At 39.0% G+C, this 13,131-nt stretch overlaps 1 protein-coding gene across 2 annotated transcripts in view; it reads left to right on the top strand.

Moving 5' to 3' along the window:
* LOC113673039 (dynein axonemal heavy chain 5) overlaps positions 1-13,131 on the top strand; it is a 49,273-nt gene that overhangs the window by 35,093 nt on the left and 1,049 nt on the right. For both annotated transcript variants that reach the window (XM_027189385.2, XM_089200206.1), the window contains 24 exons: positions 126-212; positions 702-839; positions 1,338-1,465; positions 1,779-1,947; positions 2,463-2,618; positions 2,976-3,221; positions 3,709-3,801; positions 4,014-4,118; positions 4,430-4,568; positions 4,890-5,004; positions 5,133-5,289; positions 5,965-6,120; positions 6,578-6,696; positions 7,135-7,337; positions 7,790-7,863; positions 8,212-8,364; positions 8,642-8,708; positions 9,011-9,099; positions 9,602-9,820; positions 10,561-10,721; positions 10,916-11,072; positions 11,628-11,780; positions 12,218-12,277; positions 12,450-12,602. In XM_027189385.2, coding sequence (XP_027045186.2) covers positions 126-212; positions 702-839; positions 1,338-1,465; positions 1,779-1,947; positions 2,463-2,618; positions 2,976-3,221; positions 3,709-3,801; positions 4,014-4,118; positions 4,430-4,568; positions 4,890-5,004; positions 5,133-5,289; positions 5,965-6,120; positions 6,578-6,696; positions 7,135-7,337; positions 7,790-7,863; positions 8,212-8,364; positions 8,642-8,708; positions 9,011-9,099; positions 9,602-9,820; positions 10,561-10,721; positions 10,916-11,072; positions 11,628-11,780; positions 12,218-12,277; positions 12,450-12,602 — 3,297 coding nt within the window. The remainder of the gene's footprint in view (positions 1-125; positions 213-701; positions 840-1,337; positions 1,466-1,778; positions 1,948-2,462; positions 2,619-2,975; positions 3,222-3,708; positions 3,802-4,013; positions 4,119-4,429; positions 4,569-4,889; positions 5,005-5,132; positions 5,290-5,964; positions 6,121-6,577; positions 6,697-7,134; positions 7,338-7,789; positions 7,864-8,211; positions 8,365-8,641; positions 8,709-9,010; positions 9,100-9,601; positions 9,821-10,560; positions 10,722-10,915; positions 11,073-11,627; positions 11,781-12,217; positions 12,278-12,449; positions 12,603-13,131) is intronic.

The following is a 13,131-nucleotide window of genomic DNA, read 5'->3' as shown; positions in this document are numbered from 1 at the left end:
ACATAATAGTCGTGAAAGACCAGTTCCTGGGTCTTTGTCACTATACTGAAGTTCTAGGTAAATGAGATTCTAGAGAATAATTCAAAGGCTATTGAATTAAGCATTGTTGAACATTCCGTAAACAGGTTTGCGGGGATGTAGCTGGTCTTTGCTCCTGGACGAATGCTATGTCAACTTTCTTTGGAATCAATAAAGAAGTTCTCCCACTTAAGGTAAATTTCTTTCCTGTATCAATATTGTCATCGGTGAGAATCACTCAAGAAACAAAAGCTGATGTGGTGGAGATTCAGAACAGAATTTTCCTCAAAAGAAGCCTTAATCTATAACTGAACCACGATGAACGATAACATTACCTATAACATAAGCCTTGCTGTCCGCTAGAGGACCAATCCATTTTCTTCGAAGGATCAAAATGGTCCTGTTTGAGTACTCGCTCGGCCACTCACAGTGATCTGTTTGGGAGCAAAACACTTCACTGAGGAGCTTGAATTGGTACCGCCTGCCAGCTGTCAGAGAAACCTGACGAACAGTTTGGAGATGACCTGCAATTGACCAATGCCCAATCAAGAAGGAGTAGCACTCGTAGTCGCTTCCGCTCCGCATACGGAGATTAGCTCCTGCAGCAACTGGATTTAGTCTTGTTTTTATACTTTACTTGTTATCTTTTAGTCACTAATTTTCCGCCAACCTTTGGCTTACAGGCAAACTTAACAATCCAAGAGGCCAAACTGAGCGTGGCCCAAAATGACCTGAATGTGGCGCAGGCGCAACTGGACGCCAAACAGGCTGAGCTGGATAAAGTACAGGCTTTATATGACAAGGCAGTGCAAGAAAAACAGGTAATATTTGCTCACGCTAAAAGGACTTTTCGGGTCTGAGTTAAGTTAGGCACTTCACTGTTACGTCCCATTTAGCTATAATTAATGGAATGTAAGAAAAGAAAGGGAACCAGGAAATGTAATTGATGTGTTTACTTAGTTGAGTGCTTCTCCACTGCGTCTGATTTTACTAAGATCAGTGATTTTTTTAAAACAGAAAAGTGTTTCTGAATTGTCAAGAAATTCACCCTAACACTGTAAAGTTGAACAAAAGGGAAGAGAAACTTTTAACACTCAAGCAGTTTGCCTTAAGATGAGAAAGTCCTTTTGACCAAGAGCGAAAACATTTTCAAAAGACTGCTGCAAATGACATCAGCTCGAGTAATGATCAAATTTCTTGAAAGCTTTATCTTCACTTCTTGTTGTACTAATTCCAAGATTTTGATTTTGTATAGAAAGAAGCTTAGTTGTTTTAAAGTCTAAATTTGAGAGGAAACTGCTTTATCTCGTTTTGAACAGGATCTTCTGGATGACGCAGAGACTTGCCGACGGAAGATGTTGGCAGCCTCCACTCTGATTGGTGGATTAGGAGGAGAGAAGGAAAGATGGACTGAACAGAGCAAAGAGTTTGAGGCTCAGATTGGAAGGTAAAGGAAACCTGATATTCGATACGTTTGTTGATTTTTAATTGTTTCAAAAACCTGTACCGACTTCCGAATTCCTTACTGAAGTTCTTAATAATTATGTTAGTCAAGCGCAGGTGCGATAGTCCCAGATACGAGCCAGGAATACGTTTGGGGGTCTATTACACGAGAATTGAAACTCTGTTCATGATGCTCTAAAAGTGGCAGTCATTTTTTTCGACGAGGGGACTTGCTAGGGAAAAAATTATCGAGGGAAAAGTTTGTCGAAGAAATGCCGTCTTGTGTCCAATTTAGTAAGCATGTTATTTTTTCACAGACTGGTCGGCGATGTGTTGCTTTGTACCGGATTCCTTTCCTACTCTGGTCCCTTTAACCAAGAGTTCCGAGATATGTTGATGGGGAAATGGCAAAAGGACATGAAGTCACGCAAGATCCCCTTCACCGCCAATCTGAATGTCACGGCCATGCTGGTTGATGCAGCGACGGTAAGATATAAACAGTTAGAAACGGAACAATGCTAAAATCACACCACACCACAGCGCAAAACAATGCAACGTAGCGAAACAGGAGAAAAGACAGTAGATAACAGAACGTTTAACCGCCATGAAGTTTACCGCCAAGAAGCATAACTGATTGAGAACAAAGTGGTATAATCGAGAGACCAAAGCCTTGTTGCTGGAATATTAGGGATTGTTATTAACCAATGAAAGTAGGGCAAAACACACACGTAGCAGTTAACAAACCTGCTGTGTATATAACAACACGTAATCAATTTACCTCATCGCCTTACAAAAATTTAGCAGTACAACGATCAGAACGTCGCGAAAAGTAATCCTTCGCAACTCAATAACGTAATGCAACTATCAAAGAACCATCTTTCATTCTATTGAATGTCCTCTGCTCTTAAGCCGGTACCATCAAGCCAGGACTGAAAAATGCTACGGTTTTATTTTCATCCAGCAAACCTATCGATAAGGTCTAACGTATTTTCCTCTTTTAGGTGGGAGAATGGAACCTTCAAGGTTTACCAAACGATGAACTCTCGGTGCAAAATGGTATCATCGTTACCAAGGCAACGCGCTTCCCTCTGCTGATAGATCCACAAGGCCAAGGGAAAGCTTGGATTAAAAACAGGGAAAAGGATAGTCAGTTACAGGTGAGAGGACTTGATATGTTTCGGCGAAATCACTAAAGAAAGGTGACTACTTCAGGGTTTTAACGGGTCGTGGAAAAAGTACAAAAACATTGAAATTTAATTTGCATTGTGGAAAGTAAAGATAAATAGCTGAAAATGATCTTTGTAAGAACTCGAAAGCAAAAATACTGTAGGGCAATGGTTCTAAGCTGAATTATCGATCAATCTTTGAATTTGGAAAAAAATTAAAATATTTCTGGTAAAGATTTTGGAGAGTCATGGAATTTTATAGCCTTGAAGGAGTACGATTGTAGTTTGAGAATTGTTCTCACCCAAAAGTAACCCGCTGTTACAGCCTAGTGATTTTTCTCTTGACAGTTGACCTCCCTCAACCACAAGTATTTCCGAAATCATCTCGAAGACAGCTTATCGTTGGGAAGACCAATGCTCATCGAGGACGTGGGCGAAGAACTGGACCCAGCTTTGGATAACGTGTTGGAGAAAAATTTCATCAAAACTGGAAGCACGCTAAAAGTGAAAGTTGGAGACAAAGAGATTGATGTCATGAAAGGCTTTATGTTATACATCACGACGAAACTCTCTAACCCTGCATACACTCCTGAGGTGAGTGACTGCTGTCAGTTACAAAATGCACCCGGAAATTAACTCACTAAAATTTGGGTACTTGATCTCACATAAGCGATATCCTTTTCAGAATACGTTTGAAAAGAATTTAATATGAATTACGGTACATAAAAAAACTTTTAACACTACGGGGAGTAAAGCTCAAAAGCTTGTGTTGGTGTTAAAACTAACATTAAATACAAAGTAATTCTTAAAAACCTAAATATGCGTAAAAACCTAAACACTTCCAACTTAAGATCCTATCTGATTAATGTAATACATATATGCAACATCATAAGGGTGAAGGGTCAGTCAGTCACTCGTTATTTTAAGACTTTGTATAGGAACGTTCCTAGGAACACTGTTCAGCTAAAATGAATACCTCAGCCGTTCCTCTATTTTTATTTTGTCAACAATTCGATAATAAAAGAATTATATTTTCCACGTACATACGTTGATTTTCCTTATTCGTATGCTTTGTTAACAGATAAGTGCTCGGACGTCCATTATTGACTTTACTGTAACTATGAAGGGCTTGGAAGATCAGTTGCTTGGTCGCGTCATCCTTACTGAGAAAGCGGTAAGTTGCCTTTCCTTAGAACTCGAGTTTAGCCTTTTTGTCCATTCTGCATTTTAGACTCCGTTACTTCGGAAAAAAAACGTAAGTTGTCCCCTTTCCCTTCTAAAAGGAAGCCTAAAAAAAGAAATTTCTTCCAGGTAATTGTCACCCAACTCATAGTGTTTAAAGTTGAATATTGGGAATGTAATGTAAGTGTTATCACGGATCTCTAGGAATTGGAAGCTGAGCGAACGAAACTCATGGAGGACGTGGCTTCTAACAAGAGGAAGATGAAAGAATTGGAAGATAATTTGCTCTACAGACTTACAAGCACTCAGGTGTGAATTATTATTTATTGTTGTTTACCTTAGTCATTCGTTTTTGTTGAATGGTAAACGTGAATGTTTCCCTATAATACGCTGGCTCTCTTTGCAGCTATTAAGCGACAGGGCAAAGTTTGGGCTCAGTTCTTGAGTTCAGTTGTATAACTAACACCAACACATGTTTACCACGTTGAATCTCGCTGTGGCAATCACTCATCCAGGGAACGCTTTAAAGCACAGGTTTTGGTTCAGTTTTATCACCAAAGCAAGTACATTTGACGATTCGTGTCGTGTTGTTTACATCACTTGATCTGATTTCATGTTAGGGTTCTCTTGTGGATGACGAATCACTGATTGAGGTCCTTAGCACAACAAAGGCCACAGCAGAAGAAGTCAGTCAAAAGCTTGTTGTTGCCGCTGACACAGAGATCAAGATCAACGGCGCACGAGAAGAGTTTAGGCCTGGTGAGTAACAGGAACCAATGTCCATGCAGTTGGAGAATTTAGAAATTACAGCGAGAGAGAATTTGATGATTTCTTTTTTTGTTCTCTTTGTTTTAATTCATTGGATTATTGAAGGAACAAACCATTCAGCGACATTTTCTTGAATATTTTCCTCTCAAATTGCAAGCTAAATGAGGACTTTCGTTTTGCAGTGAATGGTTCTCTACACATTTTAGCGGCCAAAATTGTTATGCGTTACTTAATTCTATCTTATCTAGTCATTTGCAAGTTTGAGTGTGTATGGACAATGTAACATATTTGATTTCGTTTCTCATGTTTCAGTGGCCACTCGTGGCAGTATCTTATACTTCTTGATTGTCGAAATGAGTATGGTGAATTGTATGTACCAGACCTCACTCAAGCAATTTCTGGGACTGTTCGACAACGCCATGGCGAGGTGAGAATCTGATTTCATAAAATGCGCAGTAGGCCGTTTATCTAAAACTTTCGAGTGTCTTAAGAGACTCATGATCAGTTGTGGTTGAGGTACAAATGGCAACTCACAATGGGGTTATTTTTTTTCAGGTCTCAACCATCCCCCATTACCTCAAAGAGGATACACAACATTATAGATTACTTGACCTACGAAGTGTGGAGGTACTCGTGCCGTGGTCTGTATGAGAATCACAAGTTTCTGTTTACGCTTCTCCTCGCTCTCAAGATTGATCTACAGAATAAGAAGGTCAGTAGTATTTAACTTGAAAAAGTGCTTCTTTGTCTCTTTTTGTCGCGTCCGACCCAATAATGTACTGATTTCGATTTCAGCTGTGGAGGGCTTTTCGGTATATAATAGCCTTGCGTAAACAATTAAGAAAAGGGTTGTAAGGATTTAAGATAGTAAGGTATAATATTCAAGACTAGGTTTCTATGTGATGAGCGTCCTGTTACAATGCTTACAGTGTCCTTTAATGAGAGTCAGGCGGATGGTATATTTTGAGCTCGACCGTCGAGAAATTAACAATTATTCCATGAGCGCGCGTTATATATATCACATTGTAATAATTCATGGACGTTTGGATATTTGGAGCCTTTTTCCACTTCCGCAACATTTGGCGCAATACATTTCCATATAACGTGACTCGAAATATGATAACCGGAGATGAGTGAACCAATCAGAGCACTAGAAATCCAATTCGGAAATTTTGTAAAGGAAGATATTCATACACATTCGTCACGAGCTTTAGAATAGGAAAATTTATGTATCTGATAACGATGTGGAAACTTCCACGAGGGACTGAGTAGGGTATGAAAATCTGAGGGAATGTCTCTTAAAGTTTTAGCTTCCCCTTAAATTAAGCAAGGTTGCTGGAAAAGGCCAGGCGAATGTTTTTTCGTAACTGGTGATTGCATTCCGCAGGTGAAACACAGCGAATTCATGACACTTATCAAAGGTGGAGCTTCTTTGGACCTGAAAGCTGTCCAGCCAAAGCCTTGTAGATGGATTACAGATATGACCTGGTTGAACTTGGTTGAACTCAGTAAACTGCCGCAATTCTCAGACATATTGAATCAGGTATGAATCCATTTGCAGGTTCTTTACTTGGGTCATAGTGAGACATTTAGCTTAAGTTTTCAAGTTGATTATTTGCAATCCACGTGTTTATTAGTGGAACAAATTTTGGGCACGAATGCGTATTAAGTTTTCAGTCAGAGAAAAAAATCAAAGCAAGTCTTGACAATTTTTTGCTTCTTGTATTGATGATAACAGTGTAGCCCTGTCACGTCAAACGATCCAAAATGGCGCCCACCTTGAAATTCAAGCATAACAATCGACTAAAATTGTGTCCAGTTTTTACAAATTTCGGTTCTTGCTTCCCAAATCTATTTTTTTAGCGACTCTTCATTTTCCAGACGTTTTCAGTAGTTAAACGCCAACATGTTCGACCCGCTGCGTCAGAATGAGGAAACTAAGAACGTTTCTATTTTACTGACGTCCACAATTTCATTAGTGCAAATTTGTTAACTCTCAGATTGCTCGTAACGAAAAACAGTGGAAAAACTGGTTTGACAAGGATGCGCCTGAAGAGGCCGACATTCCCGATGGATATGCCAACTCGTTGGACACGTTTAGGAAACTCCTGCTTATCAGGTTTGGTATTATCCTACGAATTAAGCATTCTTTGAGAAGATTAACTTCATCATCGAAAACACGGCTCTTTAAAAAACAAAAAAATCCTAAATAAAAAAAAAACAGACAAAAGGGAAAAATATTTTAAATATATATCACATTTGTCCTGTGGATGGTAATTAAAGAATTGGATACAAATTGGGAGAATGCAATTAAGGTATTTACAGAAATTTCAGCTCTGGGCGACGGAAACTTTGGGCGTCGAACGAAACCGCCCCTCAGTTACCAATTAAGTGCTACTTATAACTAAGCTACCAAAGCACTTGCTTGGAGCGAAGTTTTATTGGTCTTCTTGATCATCGCTTGGTTATTTGTTTGCACTGTATGCGAAATATTTTGTATTTACACAAGCTGATACTAACGGATTATGGTTTTCATGACTTTGATTTAAATAATTAGGTCTTGGTGTCCCGACCGAACCATGGCGCAGGCGCGTAAGTACATCGCCGAGTCGATGGGATCCAACTACGCTGAGAACGTTATTCTCGATTTGGAGAAGACTTGGGAAGAGAGTGACAACAAAACACCGCTGATCAACTTCCTGTCCATGGGCTCAGATCCGACAAGTCTCATTGAGAACTTGGCCAAAAGACACAAGTTCGGTAAGAAATGAATGAGACAAGGAGATTTTTATTAGCAAAGAATTTGATGATATCGTTGATTTACTTGTTACTTGCATCAAACCAAGCGAAGATTTAGGAACGAGATCGACTTCCCCACTTCCACTCTCCACTTCCCACTTGCGTTTTTGGGAATCCAGGGAGGATCTGGAAGTAACCAATAGCCCGTTTACGCGAGTTATTCTAAGATTGACATTTGATGCGATGTCGGGATTTTTTCAACAGAACATCAGTTTACAATGCGCGAAGTTAATGTACCATCCTTCCAGGGAAGACCAGTCACTATCACCTAGAGTCTTAAAATAACTTGGGCCGGACTGCCTTTTTAATAGGGAGAAAGACTGGTCCTCTCTTGACTGGATAACTTTTAGAGTAAGAACTATGAATTTGGTTGTAATGTCCTAAAACCAATCTATTTTCATTTTCAAATACAGATTGCCGTGCTATATCTATGGGACAAGGACAAGAAATTCATGCCAGAAAACTAGTCGGACAGTTTATGCAAACAGTATGTATTCAGCTTGCTAAAGACATTATCAAGGCATTAACAAGGGGTTACTCACAGGCTAGTTTTTTCGGATAGTTTTCGTCATTCTAGTACATGGAGAACTTGTGTTGGTATTGAGAATCGTCGGTTATACGATGGAAAGTAGAGTTTTTGATTCGTCACTTCACGTGGTATGCATCGTTGCTTACATTGATTAAGGATTACAATGATTTACCTCTCATGGTAACTCTCTACTAGAACTAATGGTATTATGATGATGAAGAGGTCTACCGGGGCATGGATTACGAGAAATGAGTACAGACATTGGAGGACAACATATTCATTGAAATGCATTGTTTGTTGTTTTAGGGTGGATGGGCTCTTCTTCAGAACTGCCACCTTGGTTTAGAGTTCATGGATGAGCTAATGGATACAGTTGTAGATACTGAGCAGGTTCACGACGCTTTCAGATTGTGGATGACCACAGAAGAACATATTCACTTTCCCATTGGCCTCTTGCAGGTTTGTGATCGAAACTACGTTTTCGTTTTTTCACTCATCTTTTCTTCTTTTTAAAGGCGGTAACCCCTTCGTTTTTACCAGAAAAAAAGACTCTTTTCAAGCAGAGGACGATTTAGAAGAAAATTATGCACATGCTTCAAAATATAGATTGTTACGGCCTTTCGAAATAAATAAACTATTATATCAAAGGAAAGTTATTTCGATTCCTAGTCTGTAATAAAAATTATATGCTAAGCAACTCACGGTCATGTTCTCTATTCTTACATTTAACCGACAGATGTCAATAAAATTCACCAATGAGCCTCCCCAGGGACTTCGAGCTGGACTCAAACGAACTTACAATGGTGAGTTGATTAACCCTTTACACCCTAACATCAGTATACATATTCTCCATACTAATCTCTATACATTTCTTAAGGTGCTGACATAGAGAATTTGTTCAACAGTCAAGAGCTTCTTTAGTTGGTGATCATTTCCTTAATTCTCATGATCCTAATGTGTGATTCAGGGGTGTTAATGAAAGGAGAAATTTGATGTTAATCACTCTTAGGGGTCAAAGGGTAAAGAACACTCGTTTTCTTACCTTATTTTATTTACCTACCGTTATGAATTTTTCCTTAGTTCCGGCAATTCATTGTATTTTCAGGTATCAGTCAAGACCAACTTGATGTCAGCAACCTTCCTCAGTGGAAACCGATGTTGTACGCAGTGGCTTTTCTGCATTCAACTGTTCAGGTTAGAATCTAAGTTTTGTCATTTATTACGTTTGAAGTTTTTGGCTGACTTCAGTTCCAGTATTGATGTAGTTGGCATTGCAATCAGGTGATCATCTGTTCTCTTACATATTGGCGGATTTTTTTTGTTCATACTAAAGTTTCCCTTTTTGTATTTGCTCGAGAAATGATCATTCGAACTCGAGAGTTCTTCCTTTTAAGTGCTATGAACTGGAGCGTCAGCCGGGAAGGCGTCACCATGTGAGCTTAACAATGTAGGATACAGTGACGCTTTCTGATTCATATAAAAAATTAGGTTCTCGTAGGGGAGCATTATTGATCCTTTTTTGAACCAGAGAACTACCTTATTTAAAATGTAGCTTATTGTTGAAACTCAAAAAGGATTGCCCAAAAGTTTTGACGAATTCAAAATACGTCGACCTCAAAGCAGTTTTAATTTGTTTCTCTTTGCTTCAAAGTACAGGACTGTTTTCAAAAACGTTCCCCCGCCTTTTTTTCTTCAGGAGCGACGAAAGTATGGGCCATTGGGATGGAATATACCTTACGAGTTTAACCAAGCCGACTTCACAGCCAGTGTGCAGTTTGTTCAAAATCACCTGGACGACATGGACATCAAAAAAGGCGTGTCCTGGAACACAGTGCGGTACATGCTGGGAGAAGTGCAGTACGGAGGAAGAGTTACAGATGACTTCGACAAACGACTGCTAAACACCTTTGCCAAGGTAATTCACATTTTTAATTCACTTTGAGATTGAGTCCAAACGGGATTTGAATCTCGGTGTATGACTCTTGCTGAGAAGCAACTGCTAAGCTGCATAGCAAGGTAATTTGATATCATCAACTGAGTTGGTAACGTGAATTGGCCTACGTTAAGAGTTTCAAACCTGACGATGACGGAAACGGAAACGGAAATGGTGGCCAATTTACGTTATCAACTGAGTTGATAATACTAAATTATCCTGTTATGCTCTCCCACCGACTCAGCACCACAGTTTCGTTAGAAACTAACCCCCTTTGTGCTGAGCTTTTTAGCCAGTTTTATTCTTGACAGAATTATACCTGAATTATCAAAGTTAAAATGTTAATGATGTTAAAAATAACAGTAAGAATAATAATGATGGTGAGATGATGTTAAAAATAACGAGAATGAACATGGCAACGATGATGATATTAATGGTACTAGTTACACGGAAAATGATAATTGTAATGATAATACTGATTCGAGACAATCACAAATTCAAAGGTCATGAGGCCTAAAAAACCCAATCGTAATTAGTTTTCTTCTCTTCTTAACTGCATTCAACAGGAAAGAACACGAGTATCTACCTATTCACATACAAATATTTCCTTATTACTAAATACACAAACGGCTGAAAGGCGGGCAGAAAAAGTTTAATTCTTGCTTTTTGGCGTCCGAGTAACCTAGCTTTAAATCGCTATTCCCATGCTAATTCCTCTTCAGGTTTGGTTTAGCGAGTCGATGTTTCAGCAAAGCTTCAACTTCTATAAAGGTTACACCATACCAAAGTGCACGTCAGTACCGCAGTACATGGACTACATTGACACTCTTCCCCTTGTGGACTCCCCTGAGGTGTTTGGTCTTCATCCTAACGCAGACATCACGTGAGTCATATCTATAACAACTAGTACTTTTCCGCTATCATTGATACAGTCTATTTCCTGTACATTTAAGAACGTTATTTTTCGAGATCGCAAGTGGTATATAGGAATAAATTGCTGACAACTATGTTTTTGTCATGAAGTGTTTGTTGAAGCCGGACACCCTCAGAAATCGACCTCTTTTTGTTATGTTCTAGTTACCAGAGTAACCTGGCCAAATCTTGCCTGGACACTATTCTCAGCATTCAACCAAAAGACAGCTCTGGTGGCGGTGGAGAGACTCGCGAGGCTGTTGTCCAACGGTTGGCTGATGACATGCTTGATAAGCTACCTGAAAACTACATTGCACATGAGGTGAGCTGAATGACTGCCTTTCTATAAATATTGATCGAATGCGCTTTTTGTTTGCTACATGTTTGCGGGATTTTATTAACAGAAAGATGCCGAAGTGGTGAGACAAAATCCAACTACCCCTTTTTTGTCAAGCAAATTTGTTAACAGGAATTGAATGCATTTTCCAATTACCATCTTTCTTGCTTAATAAATCAATTTGCAGTTTACGACTTGCAAAAGGCTTGTTCATGTTTAACTTGCTTTTTGACTTCATCGATCCTGATGTCATTCAAAGGTCTCCTTTTGCTATTATCAGTTTGTGCACGTACGTCCCGGAAAATATGTTTCTATCAATGAAAATCTTGACTATAGATTGTAGTACAGAGTATTTAATCTTTCCAATAACTTTCACAACTTGAACTCGACACAAGAATTGCCAACTGCGATGTTTGTTAGGTTTCAGAAATATGAATATATTCTCATTTTAGTAGTATATGACAATTCATCATCAGAATTTACATGGGAGGTTTCTACACTTGTCTTTGAAAAGTAGTTACAGGTATTGTTCTATTCTAGGTCAAGTCTAGACTACAGAAAATGGGAGCTCTTTCTCCGATGAATATTTTCTTAAGGCAAGAAATTGACCGAATGCAAAGGGTGATAACCGCTGTACGGCAGACACTGACGGATCTCAAACTTGCCATCGATGGCACTATTATTATGAGCGAGGTAGGTTTTATACATTCTAACTCGGGTGATTAGTTTGAAATACTGGATCCCTTATATTTCAGTCTATTAACAATAACAATTTTACGGGAGATTAACATGCAGGTCTGCGATAGTATTTTGTAAATCCTGAAGAGTGATGGAAGTGATTCACCGATACATAAACGCGTCCACTGCCTGAACAATGAAAGAGAAATTCAAATGCTGTGCATCATGAAGAATTGCCCGTTCATTCTACGTTTAGAAACTGTGTTCATGTGCTGTTGGTTAACGAATGGTACTTAGAAATTGTTTTCTTCTTAAGGAAAAATACAAACGCAATAACTGTTTCCTTTCGTTGTCATTACTTGCCTTGTTTGTTTAGATTCCAACCCCGAGTGTGTGTGAGTTATTCACAAACGATATCAATTTCATTTTGTGTATTCGTTCTTCCCTTTTAGACTCTTAGAGATTCACTTGACTGTATGTACGATGCCCGAATTCCTACTCACTGGAAAAAGGTATGAGAAACGAGGGTAACATTTTTAATGTACTTTGTGGGCGAATACGTTTTGAATACTATTATTCCAGCAATTTTTGCGCGAATCCAGCCCGAGTCGTGTTCAAAGGCCCGGGCACCAAGCACACAACTCTAAAAAATTTGTTGCCTGTTTCACCTTTTTGTCACTCCAGATATCATGGGAATCGTCCACGCTCGGATTTTGGTACACAGATCTGTTGGAAAGAAATCACCAGTTTAGAGGGTGGTGTTTTGAAGGAAGACCCAATGTATTTTGGATGACAGGATTCTTTAACCCGCAAGGATTCCTTACCGCCATGAGACAGGTAAAAATTTTAGGACGCCATTACCAGTGCAGCGTAGATTTCATTCAGACGTAACAACCTCACAGTCTCTACTCGTCCCTTCCCGTTTGGGTAAAAGGAAAGGGTTGTCCATGAGCCCAACAGGCTCATTCTTTCAAAGAACAAGTAAACAAATAAGCTAAAGCAAATTTAACAAAAAGCAACAAACATATTGAAAGAAAAAAAGAGAAAAACAAACAAAAACACTTATTTATGGAAACTAAAGCAGTGGAGAACATCAAACAATAGCTTTTCCACTGGTGTGAAGATCCCTGTATCTTTTTTTTATTATTTATTTGTTGTCGTTTGTCTTTATTTATTTATTTAATTCGTTGTCTTCAGCTATGGATGTTATGTTGCGCCCGCAATCCTAGCGTACCAAAACACGAACGGCCTATCGTAGCTTATCCGTCAAATTCACGATCAAGACCCCATACAAATTTCGATTTTCTTAGCTGAGCTTGCAAAAGGAAAATTCAAACACTACATCTGAATCAATCTATGAACATTT

Source organism: Pocillopora damicornis, chromosome 3, assembly GCF_964200805.1.
Source record: "Pocillopora damicornis chromosome 3, jaPocDami1.2, whole genome shotgun sequence".
NCBI lineage: Eukaryota > Metazoa > Cnidaria > Anthozoa > Scleractinia > Pocilloporidae > Pocillopora > Pocillopora damicornis.
This window is presented reverse-complemented; position numbering and strand designations above follow the sequence as displayed.